This window comes from Leptopilina heterotoma, unplaced genomic scaffold (assembly GCF_015476425.1).
Source record: "Leptopilina heterotoma isolate Lh14 unplaced genomic scaffold, ASM1547642v1 Lhet_235, whole genome shotgun sequence".
NCBI classification, from domain to species: domain Eukaryota; kingdom Metazoa; phylum Arthropoda; class Insecta; order Hymenoptera; family Figitidae; genus Leptopilina; species Leptopilina heterotoma.
In genome coordinates, this window is record NW_025110952.1 from 850,190 (window position 1) to 867,332 (window position 17,143).

At 22.4% G+C, this 17,143-nt stretch overlaps 1 protein-coding gene across 8 annotated transcripts in view; it reads right to left on the reverse strand.

The window, feature by feature from the left end:
- Positions 1-17,143, reverse strand: part of LOC122502710 (neurogenic protein mastermind-like) — a 237,878-nt gene that overhangs the window by 7,263 nt on the left and 213,472 nt on the right. For all 8 annotated transcript variants that reach the window (XM_043612881.1, XM_043612883.1, XM_043612878.1 and 5 more), the window contains 2 exons: positions 11,732-12,115; positions 1,153-1,339 (listed from right to left, as the gene is read on the reverse strand). In XM_043612881.1, the coding sequence (XP_043468816.1) occupies positions 1,153-1,339; positions 11,732-12,115 (571 nt within the window). The remainder of the gene's footprint in view (positions 1-1,152; positions 1,340-11,731; positions 12,116-17,143) is intronic.

Sequence of the window (17,143 nt, forward strand, 5' to 3'; positions counted from 1 at the left end):
TTAATATTTATATATTAAGTGTAAACACTTAATCCATTTGCAGAATTAAGGGAATAAATTAGGAAATTAATCCCGTCTGTATAAATAATACTAAAATCGGAATTTTTAATCCGAAAAATTTCGGTTAAAAATCAGAAATGAATTTTTACGATTCGGATAAATGTGTGTATAGGTAATCTAAAAGAGAAAGAAAAAGAGAAAAATTTCCGCACAACAGATATACAGGAGTAATCAATAATGACGCATTTTCATTATTTTGAGTGCTCCTTAAGTCTGGCTACAAGCCAATATACATGGGGCACATAACATTCGCTGGAGAGACTATATTGCTATATACAAGCGCACAAGTGAGAGGAGAAATCGAAGAAAACAGACTCACCGCAATAAAATATCCACCACAGAGAATATTATCAGTTAACAATATTTTCGTTACAATTTTTTAATCACAATAAACGAGGAATTTTCATTTTTAACAATTTCTCAAATATACACAAAAATATTTCATTGAAATTATTTTTTCCTAATTTAATTCAAATTAATTAATTTGAATTAATAATCGAATCTGCAATTTGGAAAACTAACCAGGAAAATTGTCTAAAATTAAAATATATATAGTTTAAATTAAAAAAAAATTCTAATAAAGAAAAATGAAAATTCTAATTAATTTACTTAATGGATAAGTCACATTAATATAATGAAATAAGAATTAAAATTACCTTTTCATTACTAACTTCCAAAGTATCTTGAAGTAAAAAAATTACAAAGTTTATCTTTAATTTATAATTTTCCTCTATTCCCCTTTGTTTGTAGTACCGAAAAAAGTAATTAAACTTCTTTTCACAAAATTAGAAATTAAATTCTGTATAGAAAGAAAAATGAAAATTTCTAGAAACGTCTCAACGTTGGAATATAAAATCCGTTATGGATCATGCGGGTAAAACATAATTAACATTACGTCAAGATGAAAAATGATATTTCCCCCTTTAATTACAATTTTTGAAATTTAAATACTGAAATTCCCCTTTTGTAAATTGTAAATATTTTACGGTCATAAAAAATTTTATTTTTTTTTCAACAAAAGCAGAAACTATTTTCTTTTTTCGAGGGAGAGGGTAATTTTTGATAATTAATTTGATGAAGTGCACTACTCACCGGAAGGTGGCATAGGTTGCTGCGTAACTCTGCGCATTGTACCTGCATTGGGAAACCTGGCTTGCTGACCGATTCCCATTCCTGCATGCATCATCTGCGCTTGAGCCGCTGCTTTGTACTCCGGAGGCGGTGGCCTTACACCTCCCATACTTCCTGCCATGTGCTGCTGTTGTTGCTGCTGCATCACCTTCAAAAAAAAAAGAAAAATATTATTATCTTCAAAACTGATGAACTTCTTCGCATAATTTTCAATTATATTCAAAAAAAAAGTTTTAAAATTCACGTCAAAATTTCAATTATCCTTATAAATAATAAAATCCTTCTCTGAAATTAAATTATTTTCAAAAGTAATAAAATTCTTCGCAGAAATTCAATTATTTTCAAAAAATTAAAAAAAAAAAATTGTCAACATTTCAATTATTTTTAATAAAATTTTCCCAAAAGAATTCAATTATTATTAAAAATTTTGATAAAAATTTAACAGGACTTCAAATACTTAACAATTTTTTTTATACTTTTCTTCGGACTAATTCAATTATTTTTAATTTTTTAATAAATTTTCTCCAAAGAATTTAAATATATTCAGAGAATTGAAAAAAATAGTTCTGAGTGATTCAATTATTTCGAAAAATTTAAATAAAATTATTTTAAAAGTTCTATTATATTAAAAAATGTTGACAAAATTCGTTATAGGATTTAGTTAATAAAATATTTCTATACAATTAATTCAATTATTTTTAATACAATTCTTCTTAAGAATTCAATTATTTACACAGTTTTTCATTTTTTTAATAAGAATTCAATATAATTTAAAAAAATTTGAATAAAATTCCTCGCTAGAAATTAATTATTTTCATAAATAATAATAATTTTTCTTGAGAATTCAATTATTTTAAAAAATTTAAGTAAACATTTACGAAAAAATTCAATTATTTTCGGTAAAAACTAAAAATTCTTTCAAGCAATTCAATTATTAAAGAAATTTTCAATAAAATTCTTTCCAAAAATTCAATTCTTTTCAAAAAATACACATTTTCACAGGAATTCAATTATTTTAAGAAATTTCTATTAAATTCCTGACAAGAATTCAATTATTTTCATAAATAACAACATTTTTCGAAGGAATTCAATTATTTTAAAAAAATTTGAATAAAATTCCTCGCTAGAATTCAATTATTTTCATAGATAATAAAATTTTTCTTGAGAATTCAATTATTTAAAAAAATTTTGATAAAATACTTAATAAATTTGAAAAAATATAATAAAGATGATCGTAGAATACAATTATTTTTGTAAAATACAACATTCTTCGTAGGAATACAATTATTGTCAAAAATGTTTATAAAAATTTTCGAAAAAATTCAATTATTTTCGGTAAAAAATAAAAATTCTTTGAAACAATTCAATTATTTCAAAAATTTTAATAAAATTCTTTACAAGAATTCAATTCTTTTTAAAAATACACATTTTCACAGGAATTCAATTATTTTAATAAATTTCTATTAAATTCTTGGCAAGAATACAATTATTTTCATAAATAATAAAATTCTGCAAAAGAATTCAATTAGTTTCATATAAATAATAAAATTCTGCAAAAAAATTAAATTATCTTGATAAACAAGAAAATACTTTCCAAAAAATCAATTATTTTAAGGAATTTTTATGAAATTCTTTTCTAAAATTCAATTATTTTGATAAAGAACAAAATTCATCACGAGAATTCAATTCTTTTGAAAGGTAACAAAATACTTTGCAGAAATTAAATATTATTTTCATAATTTTTGAAAAATTCTTGTTAAGAATTAGGTTATTTTTATAAATAGGTTCCAAAATTCTTCTAAAGAAGTCAATTATTCTTTTTAAAATTTTAACTAATTCTGTAAAAAAAAAAAAAATTTTAACTGTAAAAGAATTCAATTATTTTCATAAATTAAATATAAAATTCTTGGCAAGAATTCAATTATTTTCATAAATAATAAAATTTTTCGATGGAATTCAATTATTATAAAAAAATTTAAATAAAATTCCTCGCTAGAAATCAATTCTTTCTAAGAAAAAAAAATTTTTTCTCAAGAATTCAATTATTTTTAAAAATTTTGATAAAATAATTTATAAATTTCAAAAATTATAATAAAATTCATCGTAGAATACAATTATTTTTGTAAAATACAACATTCTTCCTAGGAATACAATTATTGTCAAAAATGTTTGTAAAAATTTTCAAAATAAATTCAATTATTTTCGTAAAAAATAAAAATTCTTTGAAGCAATTCAATTATTTAAGAAATTTTAATAAAATTCTTTCCAAGAATTCAATTCCTTTCAAAAATAAACATTTTCACAGGAATTCAATTATTAAAAAAAAATTTGTTTTAATTCTTTATCAGATTTCAATTATTTTCAATTTTTTTTAAATGAAATTTCTAGATAGAATTTAATTATTTTCAGAAGTTTTAAAAAATTCGGAAAAATTCAATTATTTAAAAAAAAATTGAATACAATTTTTCATAAGAAATTAATTATTTTCATAAATAATACCTAATATTTTTCTCCGTAATTCAATTATTTTTACAAATAAAATTCTTCACAGGAATTCAATTTTTTAAAAAATTTTTTATTAAAATTCGTTTTAAGATAATTCAATTATTTTCATAAATAACAAAACTTAAAGCAGAATTTCGATTATTTTTTTTCAATTTTAAATAAAATAATAGAAAATTGCATTATTTTTATTTTTTTTAAATTCGCCAAAAGAATTCAATTATTACAAATTTTGATAAAATTCTTCATGAAAATTAAATTTTAAGCAATTATTGAATAAAATATTTATTTTTGCATTTAAATAATTGAATTCTCGGGAAATTTTCTATTAAAAATTAATTTAAAAATTAATTTCAGTTAAAATTTTAAATTATAATTGAATATTAAAAACATATAGCGTGAATTTTTAGAAATAATTGAATTTTGAAAAGGGTTAAAATTTAAATCTTTGAAAGTTTGAATTTATAGTTTTTCTTATGATATAAAATAATGATTTTATCACTCTCATCTTAAATTTATTATAAGTTATTAAATTTGAGAATTTTAATTCCTGTAGAAAAATAATAATGATTAAACATTTATTTAAAATAGAAGTTATTCATGTTCTTCAGGATCAGGGAGAAAGTGAAAATTTTGTCTGGAAATCAGGGAAAAGTTAGGGGAAATCAAAATTAAAATTTTCTGGCAACCCTGATAAGTTATTAATTTTTAATTTTATAAACAATTAAAATTTAAGTTAAAATTTGCCGGATTATTTGTAATACACTCTGAAGAAAAGTATATACCTTAGAAGCAAATCGTTTTAAGGTTATGTTTGTATTATTTTATTTATTTTTAAGTTTTAACTCAATTATTCAAAGTTTTTGTTTAATTTTCTAACTTTGTTTTTATTTTTACGTTGGACTTAAATAATTATTTTTTTTTGAAAAATTCTCTGTCAGATGTTTGTTTGGATCGCTAAATCCGAATTTTAAATAAAAAATAATTAATTAATTTAAATGAACTCTCTCAAAGTATGATTGATAATTATAATGATAATAATTTCTTCACGTGGTCTGATTGTGGACAAAAGTGTCATTAACAGGTGACTCATTTCAATCTTTAAAACAAATTATTAAGACAATGTTTTCAGTTCCGTATATTTTGTTGTGATCCAATTATTGAATATTTTCCTTTCAATACAGAAGCTTGTTTCTTCAGAGCATGCATTGTTTCTTTTTTTTAACATTCATTATTTACTTCCTCTAACCTTCACTGCAATACTTTATTAATTGAACGTTGAATTAATATTACTTTTTCTTCCATAGAGAATAATAAAATTTATCAATATTTTTCTGAATCATTTCCTTTAAAAATCTCTTGCTTTACAAATTAGGAATAATTCAATATAATTTCATTTTCAATTATTAATATGATGGTAATTATTTTTTTTTCCTCCTATCTTTAATTAAATTTTACAAGTATACACTTTGAAAATTTTTTATTAAAATTATATTGTGTAAATTGTTTTTTTATTGAATTTTTTTATCTGTTTAAGTTTGCTAAAAGAAAGAAAAAAGCGTGTGCAATGTCATCGTTACTTTATCGCTGAAACGTGTTGAATGACAATGATAACATAAAAAGTGCATGATGCGAAAATAAGCAGTCTTACGTAAATTTTAAATGCTATTGCTTTTAGAAAAATTAAAATTATTGTCGGTATTCTTTTTATCATCTTTTGAGAGAAAATCAAATTGTTTTTCCGAATTTCAAAATCTACGAGATTCGAAATTCGAAGATTCAAATTTGCAAAATTCGAAATTTCAAGATTTCAATTTGTAACATTCAAATCTACAGGCTAGCAAATTGTTATCTTCAAAACTAAAGATTTAGTCGATTAAAAATACAAAAAAAGTAATAAAAAAAAGCATTTCATTTAATTCAGTGTTGACACAAAAATTTTATTTTTTATTTTTCTGACTTTTCATTTCTTAATTCAATTATTATAAACTTTAATAATTTTATTAAATAATTGAAAAACCAATTTTAAAGCTATGAAAAAATGAGGGACTAACTCTCCTGGGGCTCGAATTTATTAAATAAATATTTAAATAAATACTTCTTATTTCAGGGTTGACACAAAATTTTTATTTTATTTTCCCTAACTTTTCCCTGATTTCCACACAAAATTTTCACTTTTTCCCTGACCCTGACGAACATTAATAACTTCTTTTTTTAAAAAAATATTAAATCATTATTATTTTTCTATAGGAATTAAAATTCTCAAATTTAATAACTTTAAATAAATTTAAGATGACAGTGTGATAAAATCATTATTTTTATATCAAGAATATTGTAACTATAAATTCAAACTTTCAAAAAATTTAAATTTTAACCCTTTTCAAAATTCAATTATTTCTAAAAATTCACGCTATAATGTTTTTAATATTCAATTATAATTTTAAATTTTAACTAAAATTAATTTTTAAATTAATTTTTAATAGAAAATTTTCCGAGAATTAAATTATTTAAATACAAAAATAAATATTTTATTTAATAATTGCTTGAAGTTTAATTTTCATGAAGAATTTTATCAAAATTTTTAATAATTGAATTCTTTTGGCGAATTTAAAAAAAAAATAAAAATAAATGCAATTTTCTATTATTTTATTTAAAATTGAAAAAAAATAATTGAAATTCTGCTTTAAGTTTTGTTATTTATAAAAATAATTCAATTCTTAAAACGAATTTTAATAAAATTTTTATAAAAAAATTGAATTCCTGTGAAGAATTTTATTTGTAAAAATAATTGAATTCCGGAGAAAAATATTTGGTATTATTTATGAAAATAATTAATTTCTTATGAAGAATTTTATTCAATTTTTTCTTTAAATAATTGAATTTTTCAGAATTTTTTAAAACTTCTGAAAATAATTAAATTCTATCTAGAAATTTTATTAAAAAAAATTTAAAATAATTGAAATCTAAGAAAGAATTTAAAAAAAAATTTTTTTTAATAATTGAATTCCTGTGAAAATGTGTATTTTTAAAAAGAATTGAATTCTTGTAAAGAATTTTATTAAAATTTCTTAAATAATTGAATTGCTTCAAAAAATTTTTATTTTTTACGAAAAAAATTGAATTTTTTGGAAAACTTTTACAAACATTTTTGACAATAATTGTATTCCTAGGAAGAATGTTGTATTTTACAAAAATAATTGTATTCTACGATCCATTTTATTATAATTTTTAAAATTTATAAAGCATTTTATCAAAATTTTTTGAAATAATTGAATTCTCAAGAAAAATTTTATTATTTATGAAAATAATTTTTAGCGAGGAATTTTATTCAAATTTTTTTAAATAATTAAATTCGTTCGAAAAATGTTATTTATGAAAATAATTAAATTTTTGCTAAGAATTTTATATTAATTTATGAAAATAATTGAATTCTTTTACAGAATTAGTTAAAAATTCGAAAATAATAATTGACTTCTTCAGAAGAATTTTGGAACCTATTTATAAAAATAACTTAATTCTTAACAAGAATTTTTCAAAAATTATGAAAATAATTTAATTTCTGCAAAGTATTTTGTTACCTTTCAAAAGAATTGAATTCTCGTTATGAATTTTGTTATTTATCAAAATAATTGAATTTTAGAAAAGAATTTCATTAAAATTCCTTAAAATAATTGACTTTTTGGAAAGAATTTTCTTGTTTATCAAGATAATTTAATTCTTTTGCAGAATTTTATTATTTATGAAAATAATTTAATTCTTTTGCAAAATTTTATTATTTATGAAAGTAATTGAATTCTTGCCAAGAATTTAATAAAAACTTTTTAAAATAATTGAATTCCTCTGAAAATGTGTGTTTTTGAAAAGAATTGAATTCTTGGAAAAAATTTTATTAAAAATCTCTTTAATAATTGAATTGCTTGAAAGAATTTTTAGTTTTTACCGAAAATAATTGAATTTTTTCGAAAACGTTTACTTAAATTTTTTAAAATAATTGAATTCTCAAGAAAAATTTTATTATTTATGAAAATAATTGATTTCTAGCAAGGAATTTTATTAAAATTTTTTTAAATAATTGAATTCCCATTAAAAAAATGAAAAACTGTGTAAATAATTGAATTCTTAAGAAGAATATTGTATTAAAAATAATTGAATTGTATAGGACAATTTTATTAACTAAATCTTATAAAGAATTTTGTCAAAATTTTTTAATATAATAGAACTTTTAAAATAATTTTATTTAAATTTTTCGAAATAATTGAATCACTCAGAACTATTTTTTTTAATTCTCTGAATATATTTGAATTCTTTGGAGAAACTTTATTAAAAAATTAAAAATAATTGAATTAGTGCGAAGACAAGTATAAAAAATTGTTAAGTAATTGAATTCCTATTAAATTTTTATTAAAATTTTGTTTAAATAATAGAATTCTTTTGGAAAATTTTATTAAAATAGAAGATATTGAAAATAATTGAAATGTGGAAAATTTTTAAAAATAATTGAATTTCTGGGAAGAATTTTATTACTTTTGAAAATAATTGAATTTCAGAGAAGAATTTTTGTATTATTTATAAAGATAATTGAAATTTTGACGAGAATTTTAAAACTTTTCTGAACATAATTGAATTTATGGGAAGAATTTTATTACATTTGAAAATAATTGAATTTCCGTAATCAATTCTTAAAATTTCTATTTTAATTCTTTAAAAATTGACATTTTCTGAAATTTCAAATTGAAACCTTTGAAGTTTATCTATTTATGAAGATTGTAAACACAACTATTTTGAACTCGAATTAATTTTGAAATTTTTAAGTAAAATTATTCATTAAATAATTCATAAGTAATAATTTTATAGTTGATAGTTCTTTAAGAATCAAGTTATTTAAAAAGAAATTATTGTCAGAAATTAAATAGAAAAAATTGAAGGGTTTTATAAAATTTACATTTGAAGATTTTTCATGAAAATTTTTGAAAACTTGATTATTTTGAAAATTTGCAAATAAAATTAATTGAAAAGTTGATTTTCAAAAATTATGAAATAAAATAGATAGGTACGTAAAAAAGAAATAAAAGAAAAAAAATATGAACTAAAATTTTCTTTTTAAATCGCAAAATTTGTTTTGCCAGCAATACGACCACTTTCGAGATATTATTTGAGAGAAGTGCCATTCTCTTTTCATATATACAATATTATGCTGATATGCTCTGAATTTTTTCGTCATAAGCAAATAAAAATCGCAAAGCACGGGAAGTACCTGTTGCATATACGCGTCTCGACGACCATTTACGGATAATTTAATCTGTCCGATAATAGCGCGAGCACAAAGCGCACGTCATCCTATCAACTGCTTTACTCTTCTACCGTTCAATCGCGCTAACTAACTACAATTACTCAAACAAAATGCCAAGTATTTTTCTTTTTTCAATTTTATTTATTTATTTATATATATATAAATTCACTCCTACTTCATTTACCCAGAAATTAATAATAAACACATTTTCTTTCCCCGTATATTCAACTGTAAAATAAACTTTGAACCAAATTCTTCAAATTAAAAAGAACTAAATAAAAATAAAAAACAAAAAAAAATAAATAAATAAAAACATTCAATTCGTTGAAAATATAATAAAAGAAAATGAACCTCATGGAAATTTTAACAAATTCAATATTAAAAAAAAATCCCCAACAAAGTCAAAATATTGAAATTTTTGTGTTTATTTTAAAAACAATTTGCAGAGTCAATTTTTCCGAAATGTTTTCATTTTCTTTGCAATTTTATAAATTTTCCGAACTAGGGAAAGACACCGGCAAAGAATGGACAAAGACTGGAATCAATTTTTCTTAAATCTTTTACATTTTTATTCAAGTTTATTAATTATCCGAAAAAAAGTCAGGAATTTTAATTAAAAGTACTGGAAAAATTTTTTTTTCTATTTCTGACCACAAGGGATTTTTTAAATATTGTTCAATTATTTCAAAAGTTTTAACGCAATTATCTTGTTAAATAACAAAATTCTTCATAGAAATTCAATTATTTTTAGGAATTTTAATAAAAATCTTTGCAAAATTCAATTATTTTCATAAATAACAATATTCATCGCAAGAATTCAATTATTTTGAAAAGTAATAAAATTCTTCGAAGAAATTTAATAATTTCAAAAAATTTAAATAATATTCTTTGCAAAATTTCAATTAGATTCAATAATTTTTCGCAATTCAATTAGTTTCAATGTTTACTATTTTTATAAAATTTATTTAAAAAAAAATTATTATTAAAAAAAAATTTTAATTCAATTATTTTAAAAAATTTCTATTGGACTCTTGGCAAGAATTCAATTATTTTCATGAATACTTAATAAAATTATTCGACGGAATTCAATTATTTTAATAAATTTCTATTAAATTGTTGACATAAGAATTCAATTATTTTCATAAAAAATCAAATTTCTTGAAGAAATTCAATTATTTTGAAAAATTTCTATTAAATTGTTGACAAGAATTCAATTATTTTCATAAAAAATCAAATTTTTTGAAGGAATTCAATTATCTTGATAAACAACGAAATTCTTTCCTAAAATCAATTATTATCATAATTTTTGAAAAATTCTTGTTAAGAATGAAGTTATTTTTATAAATAAGTTCCAAAATTATTATAAAGAAGTCAATTATTATTTTCAAATTTTTAACTAATTCTGCAAAAGAATCCAATTATTTTCATAAATAAATATAAAATTCTCGGCAAGAATTCAATTATTTTCATAAATTTATTTTCATAAATAATCAAATTTTCGGAATGAATTCCATTATTTAAAAAAATTTCTATAAAATTCATGTCAAGAATTCAATTATTTAAAAAAAAATCAAATTTTTCGAACGAATTCAATTATTTTAAGAAATTTCTATTAAATTCCTGGCAAGAATTCAATTATTTTCATAAATAATAAAATTCTGCAAAATTCAGAATTCCATTATCTTGATAAACAAGAAAATTCTTTCCAAAAAGTCAATTATTTTAAGGAATTTTAATGAAATTCTTTTCTAAAATTCAATTATTTTGCTAAATAACAAAATTCATCACGAGAATTTAATTCTTTTAAAAGGTAACAAAATACTTTGCAGAAATTAAATTATTTTCATAATTTTTAAAAAATTCTTTTAAAGAATTAAATTATTTTTATAAATAGATTCCAAAAAAAAAAAAAATTGAATAAAATTTTTCATGAGAAATTAATTATTTTATTTTGAAGAAATTATTAAAATTTTAAAAAATAATTGAATTTTATGGAAATATTTGAAAATATTTGAATTCATCCGAGAAATTCAATTCGAAATGTTTTGAAAATAATTGAATTCCTGCAAAGAATTTTACTATATTTATAAAAATAATTGAATTCTTGCGAAGAATTTTGCCATTTATAAAAATAATTGAATTGTTTCGACGGATTTATTAATATTTTAGAAAATAATTGAATTTATTAGAAATATATTAAAAATTTTTTTAAAAATGACATTCTTCTGAGGAATTCAATTTCAATTATTTTCAAAATTTGCAATTAATATTCTTCAAAAGTTGATTTTCAAAAATTTCTATAAAACACTTTAAAAAAAATCAATTATTTTCAATTAAATTTGACAAAATTTCAATATTTATTGAAACTCTTTTCAATTTTGTAAATTTCGAAAATTTGCATTTTATACTAAAAATCATTGCAATATTCGGAAGAAAAGTCGAAAAAGTTGTAATTTTTGAAAATAAGTCGAAAAAAGTCGCATTTTTTGAAAATAGTCGAAAACAGTCGTAATTTTTGAAAATAAGTCGAAAAATGTCGAAAATGTTATAATATCCGAGGCCTGCTTACGAACAATAGAAAAAATGTCGCTAATGTATGTAAAATATCTTACGAGGGGGGAGGGGGGGGTCAAATTTTTCAAAAAATGTTTTACGTAATTTATGGACAGCCCCCAACCGTGAAAATATAAATAAAATTCAGAAAAATTGATTTAATTTTAATAATAGAGAATTTAATTAAAGACAAACCTGTTGAGCGCGCATCATTTGCTGTTGTTGAAGAAGCTTAGCGTGATGTTGATCAACAACTTGATTTTGAGGCACCTGTTGGGGATGATTCCGCGCTCCTGGCGCTCCCGGTGCGCCGCCGGGTCCTCCTGGTGCACCAGCCGATTGTGGAACACCACCAGCGGCAGCGGCGGCCGCTGCTGCTGCAGCCGCCCTCTGCCTCAGACTCTGCTGCGTGAAATTAATTGTTTGCGATTGCGACACTGTACAATAGGAATCGTTCTGTCCACCTGGACCTGCTTGATTTTGCGCTTGCTGCTGACTGAAGTACATTCCCTGTTGGGCGGCAACGGACACGCCGGGCTTCAAATCGCCCGTCAACTGCATATGCTGTCCCGCGGACACCTGAAACAATAGCAAAAACAACATTTTTCAAAAATCCGATTCACATCTTTGTCAGGAATAATTTGTATATCTTGTATGTAAGTATAATTACAAACTGATGCAATATTACATTTTCTTTTTCAGTTATTACAGAATACGGAGGTTTAATTTTAAAAATTTCAGGCTTCGTATACTCATCTACTAAAACTCAATCTACTAAAAGTTAAAAAAAAAATACTTGAAAATTAAATATGCCGAATTTATAATTTACATTAAAGTTTAAATGCTAACCTTATAACCTATAACATTAGATCAAGTTGAATGTTCCGATAGGCATAAGGCTTCAGATTATTAGGTTAACCTAAATTCTGATTTTTTTATTTTCATATCAAATTTAGAATCGTTGTTTTCCATGGATGAAATTTGAATTTTAACTGCAAAAAGACCAAATTGAAAATTAATTATTTCAACAACCACCCAATGGGAAGTAAACGATTGGTTCAATAATGGGCCATGCTTGGCGAACTCCGTTCCATTATTGGAACATTAATGGCAACCATCATTGGACCACCAATGGTTTAAACTTGGGATGATCACGCTACTGCCAATGATCGGTAGCCAAGCATCGGGCCAATATTAGTTGCCAAGGAATTGCCAAGGAAACAAAATCGATTTTCAAAAGCTTGATTTTTTATTGGCAGCCAACAAAAAACCAAGGTTTTAAAAATTGGTTTTTTTTAATTATTAATTAAAATTTATTTTTAAAAAATATATTTTTCAAAAATTTATTTTTTAAAAATATATATTTTTTTAAATTAATAGAACATATTAATTTAATTTGTCACCTCTGGTAAAACAAAGATGAAAGACTGATAAATTCCCTCACTTTATATTTTACAGTGGAGGGATGACTGTGAATGTCTTTGCGAGAGAGGAGCAGGTACTTATATAGAGCCAGTGAGAAAGGTCACAAGCGAGAAGAAATCACTAGCATGCACTCTGGCGGCGCTTGTCGGAAGTGGCGCAACGTTGGTTGCCAAGCGCTGTGTCGATAACGTCAGGATATGCATGCGCGCCAGAAAACAGTTCCGACAAGCGCCGCCAGAGTGCATGCTAGTGATTTCTTCTCGCTTGTGACCTTTCTCACTGGCTCTATATAAGTACCTGCTCCTCTCTCGCAAAGACATTCACAGTCATCCCTCCACTGTAAAATATAAAGTGAGGGAATTTATCAGTCTTTCATCTTTGTTTTACCAGAGGTGACAAATTAAATTAATATGTTCTATTAATTTAAAAAAATATATATTTTTAAAAAATATATTTTTTTAAAATAAATTTTTGAAAAATATATTTTTTAAAAATAAATTTTAATTAATAATTAAAAAAAATCAATTTTCAAAACCTTTGTTTTTTGTTGGCTGCCAATAAAAAATCAAGCTTTTGAAAATCGATTTTGTTTCCTTGGCAATTCCTTGGCAACTAATATTGGCCCGATGCTTGGCTACCGATCATTGGCAGTAGCGTGATCATCCCAAGTTTAAACCATTGGTGGTCCAATGATGGTTGCCAATTGTTTTGCCAAGAAAAAACCATTGGGTACCAAGCATGGCCCATTATTGAACCAATCGTTAACATTGGCAACTTCCCGTTGGGCAGTATACAACGATAAACGGAAATTGATTTACAGTACTACAAAATTTTTAGGAAATCCAAAAAAAAATCATGTAACGCTTTATTTACAAATAAATATACAAAGAATTGTTTCCGTAGCCGCGCACAATAATTGCCAACAAAACGTAACAATTTTATGGGCAATTATTTTTTAACAAAAGACTCATTCCACACGGAGGTTGAATATATTTATAATGTATTGTATATTTTTTCTCTCTCTATACTTCCAATCGGATCATCATTCGGAAATAAAAATTGCGTCAAACTCTCATATATATAGTGGAATCGATCGAAATTCATTCACCGAAATAAGTCTCGAGATATTAAATAATGGAATAGAAAGAAATAAAGTTGTGCCTTTTTCTAATGGAGTGATTTCTTTAGGTGCAGGTGAAGTGACTGCGAGCAAGAAGAGAAATAATGAACATGGTACTTTAGGATGTCGAGTTATTATTATAAGCGATTTAAGAGCGCAACGAAGTGTCACAAGGTCCTCTTGCGGAGCATCAAGGATTTCTTGCAATTAGGTCAAGCTTTCTGGAGTCACGTGGGGTTTTTATATCGTCCAAATGGATGACATTACTATGGATTTATTATTATTCACAATTTCTATTATTCACAATCTGTATTTATCATTTACAACTTACAAGCCGTATTATTGTATTCGAAAATCCTGTTTTCAGAAACAAATTTCGTTCACAACATTACAGGCAATTACAGGGTTTGCCACAAGTCAGGGAATTCAGGGAAAAGTCAGGGAAATTAGAATTGGTCAGGGAAGTCAGGGAAAAGTTAGGGAAATTAGAATTGGTCAGGGAAGTCAGGGAAAAGTCAGGGAAATTAGAATTGGCAAGGGAAGTCAGGAAAAAGTCAGGGATTTTTAGTAACAGTACTGGAAAAAATTTAATTCTTAGAATTTAGAAGAAAATTCTGAAATTTGGTGTCTTTTTTGTTTATCTCATAATAACTATGAAACTGACAAGAATTCTAATACAAACCCTTCAATTTTTTCTACTTCTGACAATAATTTCTTTTTAAATAACTTCATTCTTGAAGAACTATCATAAAATAATTACTTATGAATTATTTAATGAATAATTTTACTTAAAAATTTCAAAATTAATTCGAGTTCAAAATAGTTGCGTTTACAATCTTCATAAATAGATGAACTTCAAAGGTTTCAATTTGAAATTTCAGAAAATGTCAACTTTTAAAGAATTAAAATAGAAATTTTAAGAATTGATTACGGAAATTCAATTATTTTCAAATGTAATAAAATTCTTCCCATAAATTCAATTATGTTCAGAAAAGTTTGAAAATTCTCGTCAAAATTTCAATTATCTTTATAAATAATACAAAAATTCTTCTCTGAAATTCAATTATTTTCAAAAGTAATAAAATTCTTCGCAGAAATTCAATTATTTTTAAAAATTTTCCACATTTCAATTATTTTTATCATCTACTATTTTAATAAATTTTTCCAAAAGAATTCAATTATTATTAAAAATTTTGATAAAAATTTAACAGGAATTCAATTACTTAATAATTTTTTAAACTTTTCTTCGCACTAATTCAATTATTTTCAATTTTTTAATAAAGTTTCTCCAAAGAATTTCAAATATATTCAGAGAATTGAAAAAAATAGTTCTGAGTGATTCAATTATTTCGAAAAATTTAAATAAAATTATTTAAAAAGTTCTATTATATTAAAAAAATTTGACAAAATTCTTTATAAGATTTAGTTAATAAAATTTTCCTATACAATTCAATTATTTTTGATACAATTCTTCTTAAGAATTCAATTACTTTCACAGATAATACATTTTTTATGGGAATTCAATTATTTAAAAAAATTTGAATAAAATTCCTCGCTAGAAATCAATTATTTTCATAAATAATAAAATTCTGCAAAAGAATTAAATTATCTTGATAAACAAAAAAATTCTTTCCAAAAAAACAATTATTTTAGGGAATTTTAATAAAATTCTTTTCCAAATTTCAATTATTTTGATAAATAACAAAATTCATCACGAAATTTCAATTCTTTTGAAAGGTAACAAAATACTTTGCAGAAATTAAATTATTTTCATAATTTTTGAAAAATTCTTTTTAAGAATTAAGTTATTTTTATAAATAGGTTTCAAAATTCTTCTGAAGAAGTGAATTATTATTTTCAAATTTTTAACTTATTCTGTAGAAGAATTCAATTATTTTCATAAATTAATATAAAATTTTTGTCAAGAATTCAATTATTTTCATAAATAACAACATTTTTCGAAGTAATTCAATTATTGTAAAAAAATTTGAATAAAATTTCTCGCAAGAATTCAATTATTTTCATAAATAATAAAATTTTTCTTGAGAATTCAATTATTTTAAAAAATGTTGATAGAATACTTTATGAATTTCAAAAATTATAATAAAATTGAACGTAGAATACAATTATTTTTGTAAAATACAACATTCTTTCTAGGAATACAATTATTGTCAAAAATGTTTATAAAAATTTTCGAAAAAATTCAATTATTTTCGGTAAAAAATAAAAATTCTTTGAAGCAATTCAATTATTTAAGAAATTTTAATAAAATTCTTTACAAGAATTCAATTCTTTTCAAAAAATAAACATTTTCACAGGAATTCAATTATTAAAAATAAATTTGTTTTAATTCTTTATCAGATTTCAATTATTTTCAATTTTTTTAAATGAAATTTCTAGATAGAATTTAATTATTTTCAGAAGTTTTAAAAAATTCTGAAAAATTCAATTATTTAAAAAAAATTGAATAAAATTCTTCATAAAAAATTAATTATTTTCAGAAATAATACCAAATATTTTTCTCCGGAATTCAATTATTTCTACAAATAAAATTCTTCACAGGAATTCAATTCTTAAAAAAAAAAATTTTTTCTAAATTCGTTTGAAGAATTCAATTATTTTCATAAATAAATAATTTAAATAAAATAATAGAAAATTGCATTTATTTTTACAATTTTTTTTTTAAATTCGCCGAAAGAATTCAATTGTTATTAAAAATTTTGCTAAAATTCTTCATGAAAATTAAATTTTAAGCATATAATTATTGAATGAAATATTTATTTTTGTATTTAAATCATTGATTTCTCGGGAAATTTTGAAAATTAAAAATGGAAAATTCAAATATTCAAAGATTTTAATATGAAACCTTTTTAAAATTCAATTATTTCTTGAAATTAATTCTACTTTTCCTGATTTTTCCCTGACTTCGCTGACTTATGTCAACCCTGAATAAGAAGAGAAGAATAATTCTCGTCTTCTTTTTCAGGGTTGACATAAGTGCTTATTTTATCTACTTATCAAAAAACAGTTTTTTTTGCCTTTGAATTGAAAAATAATGCTGT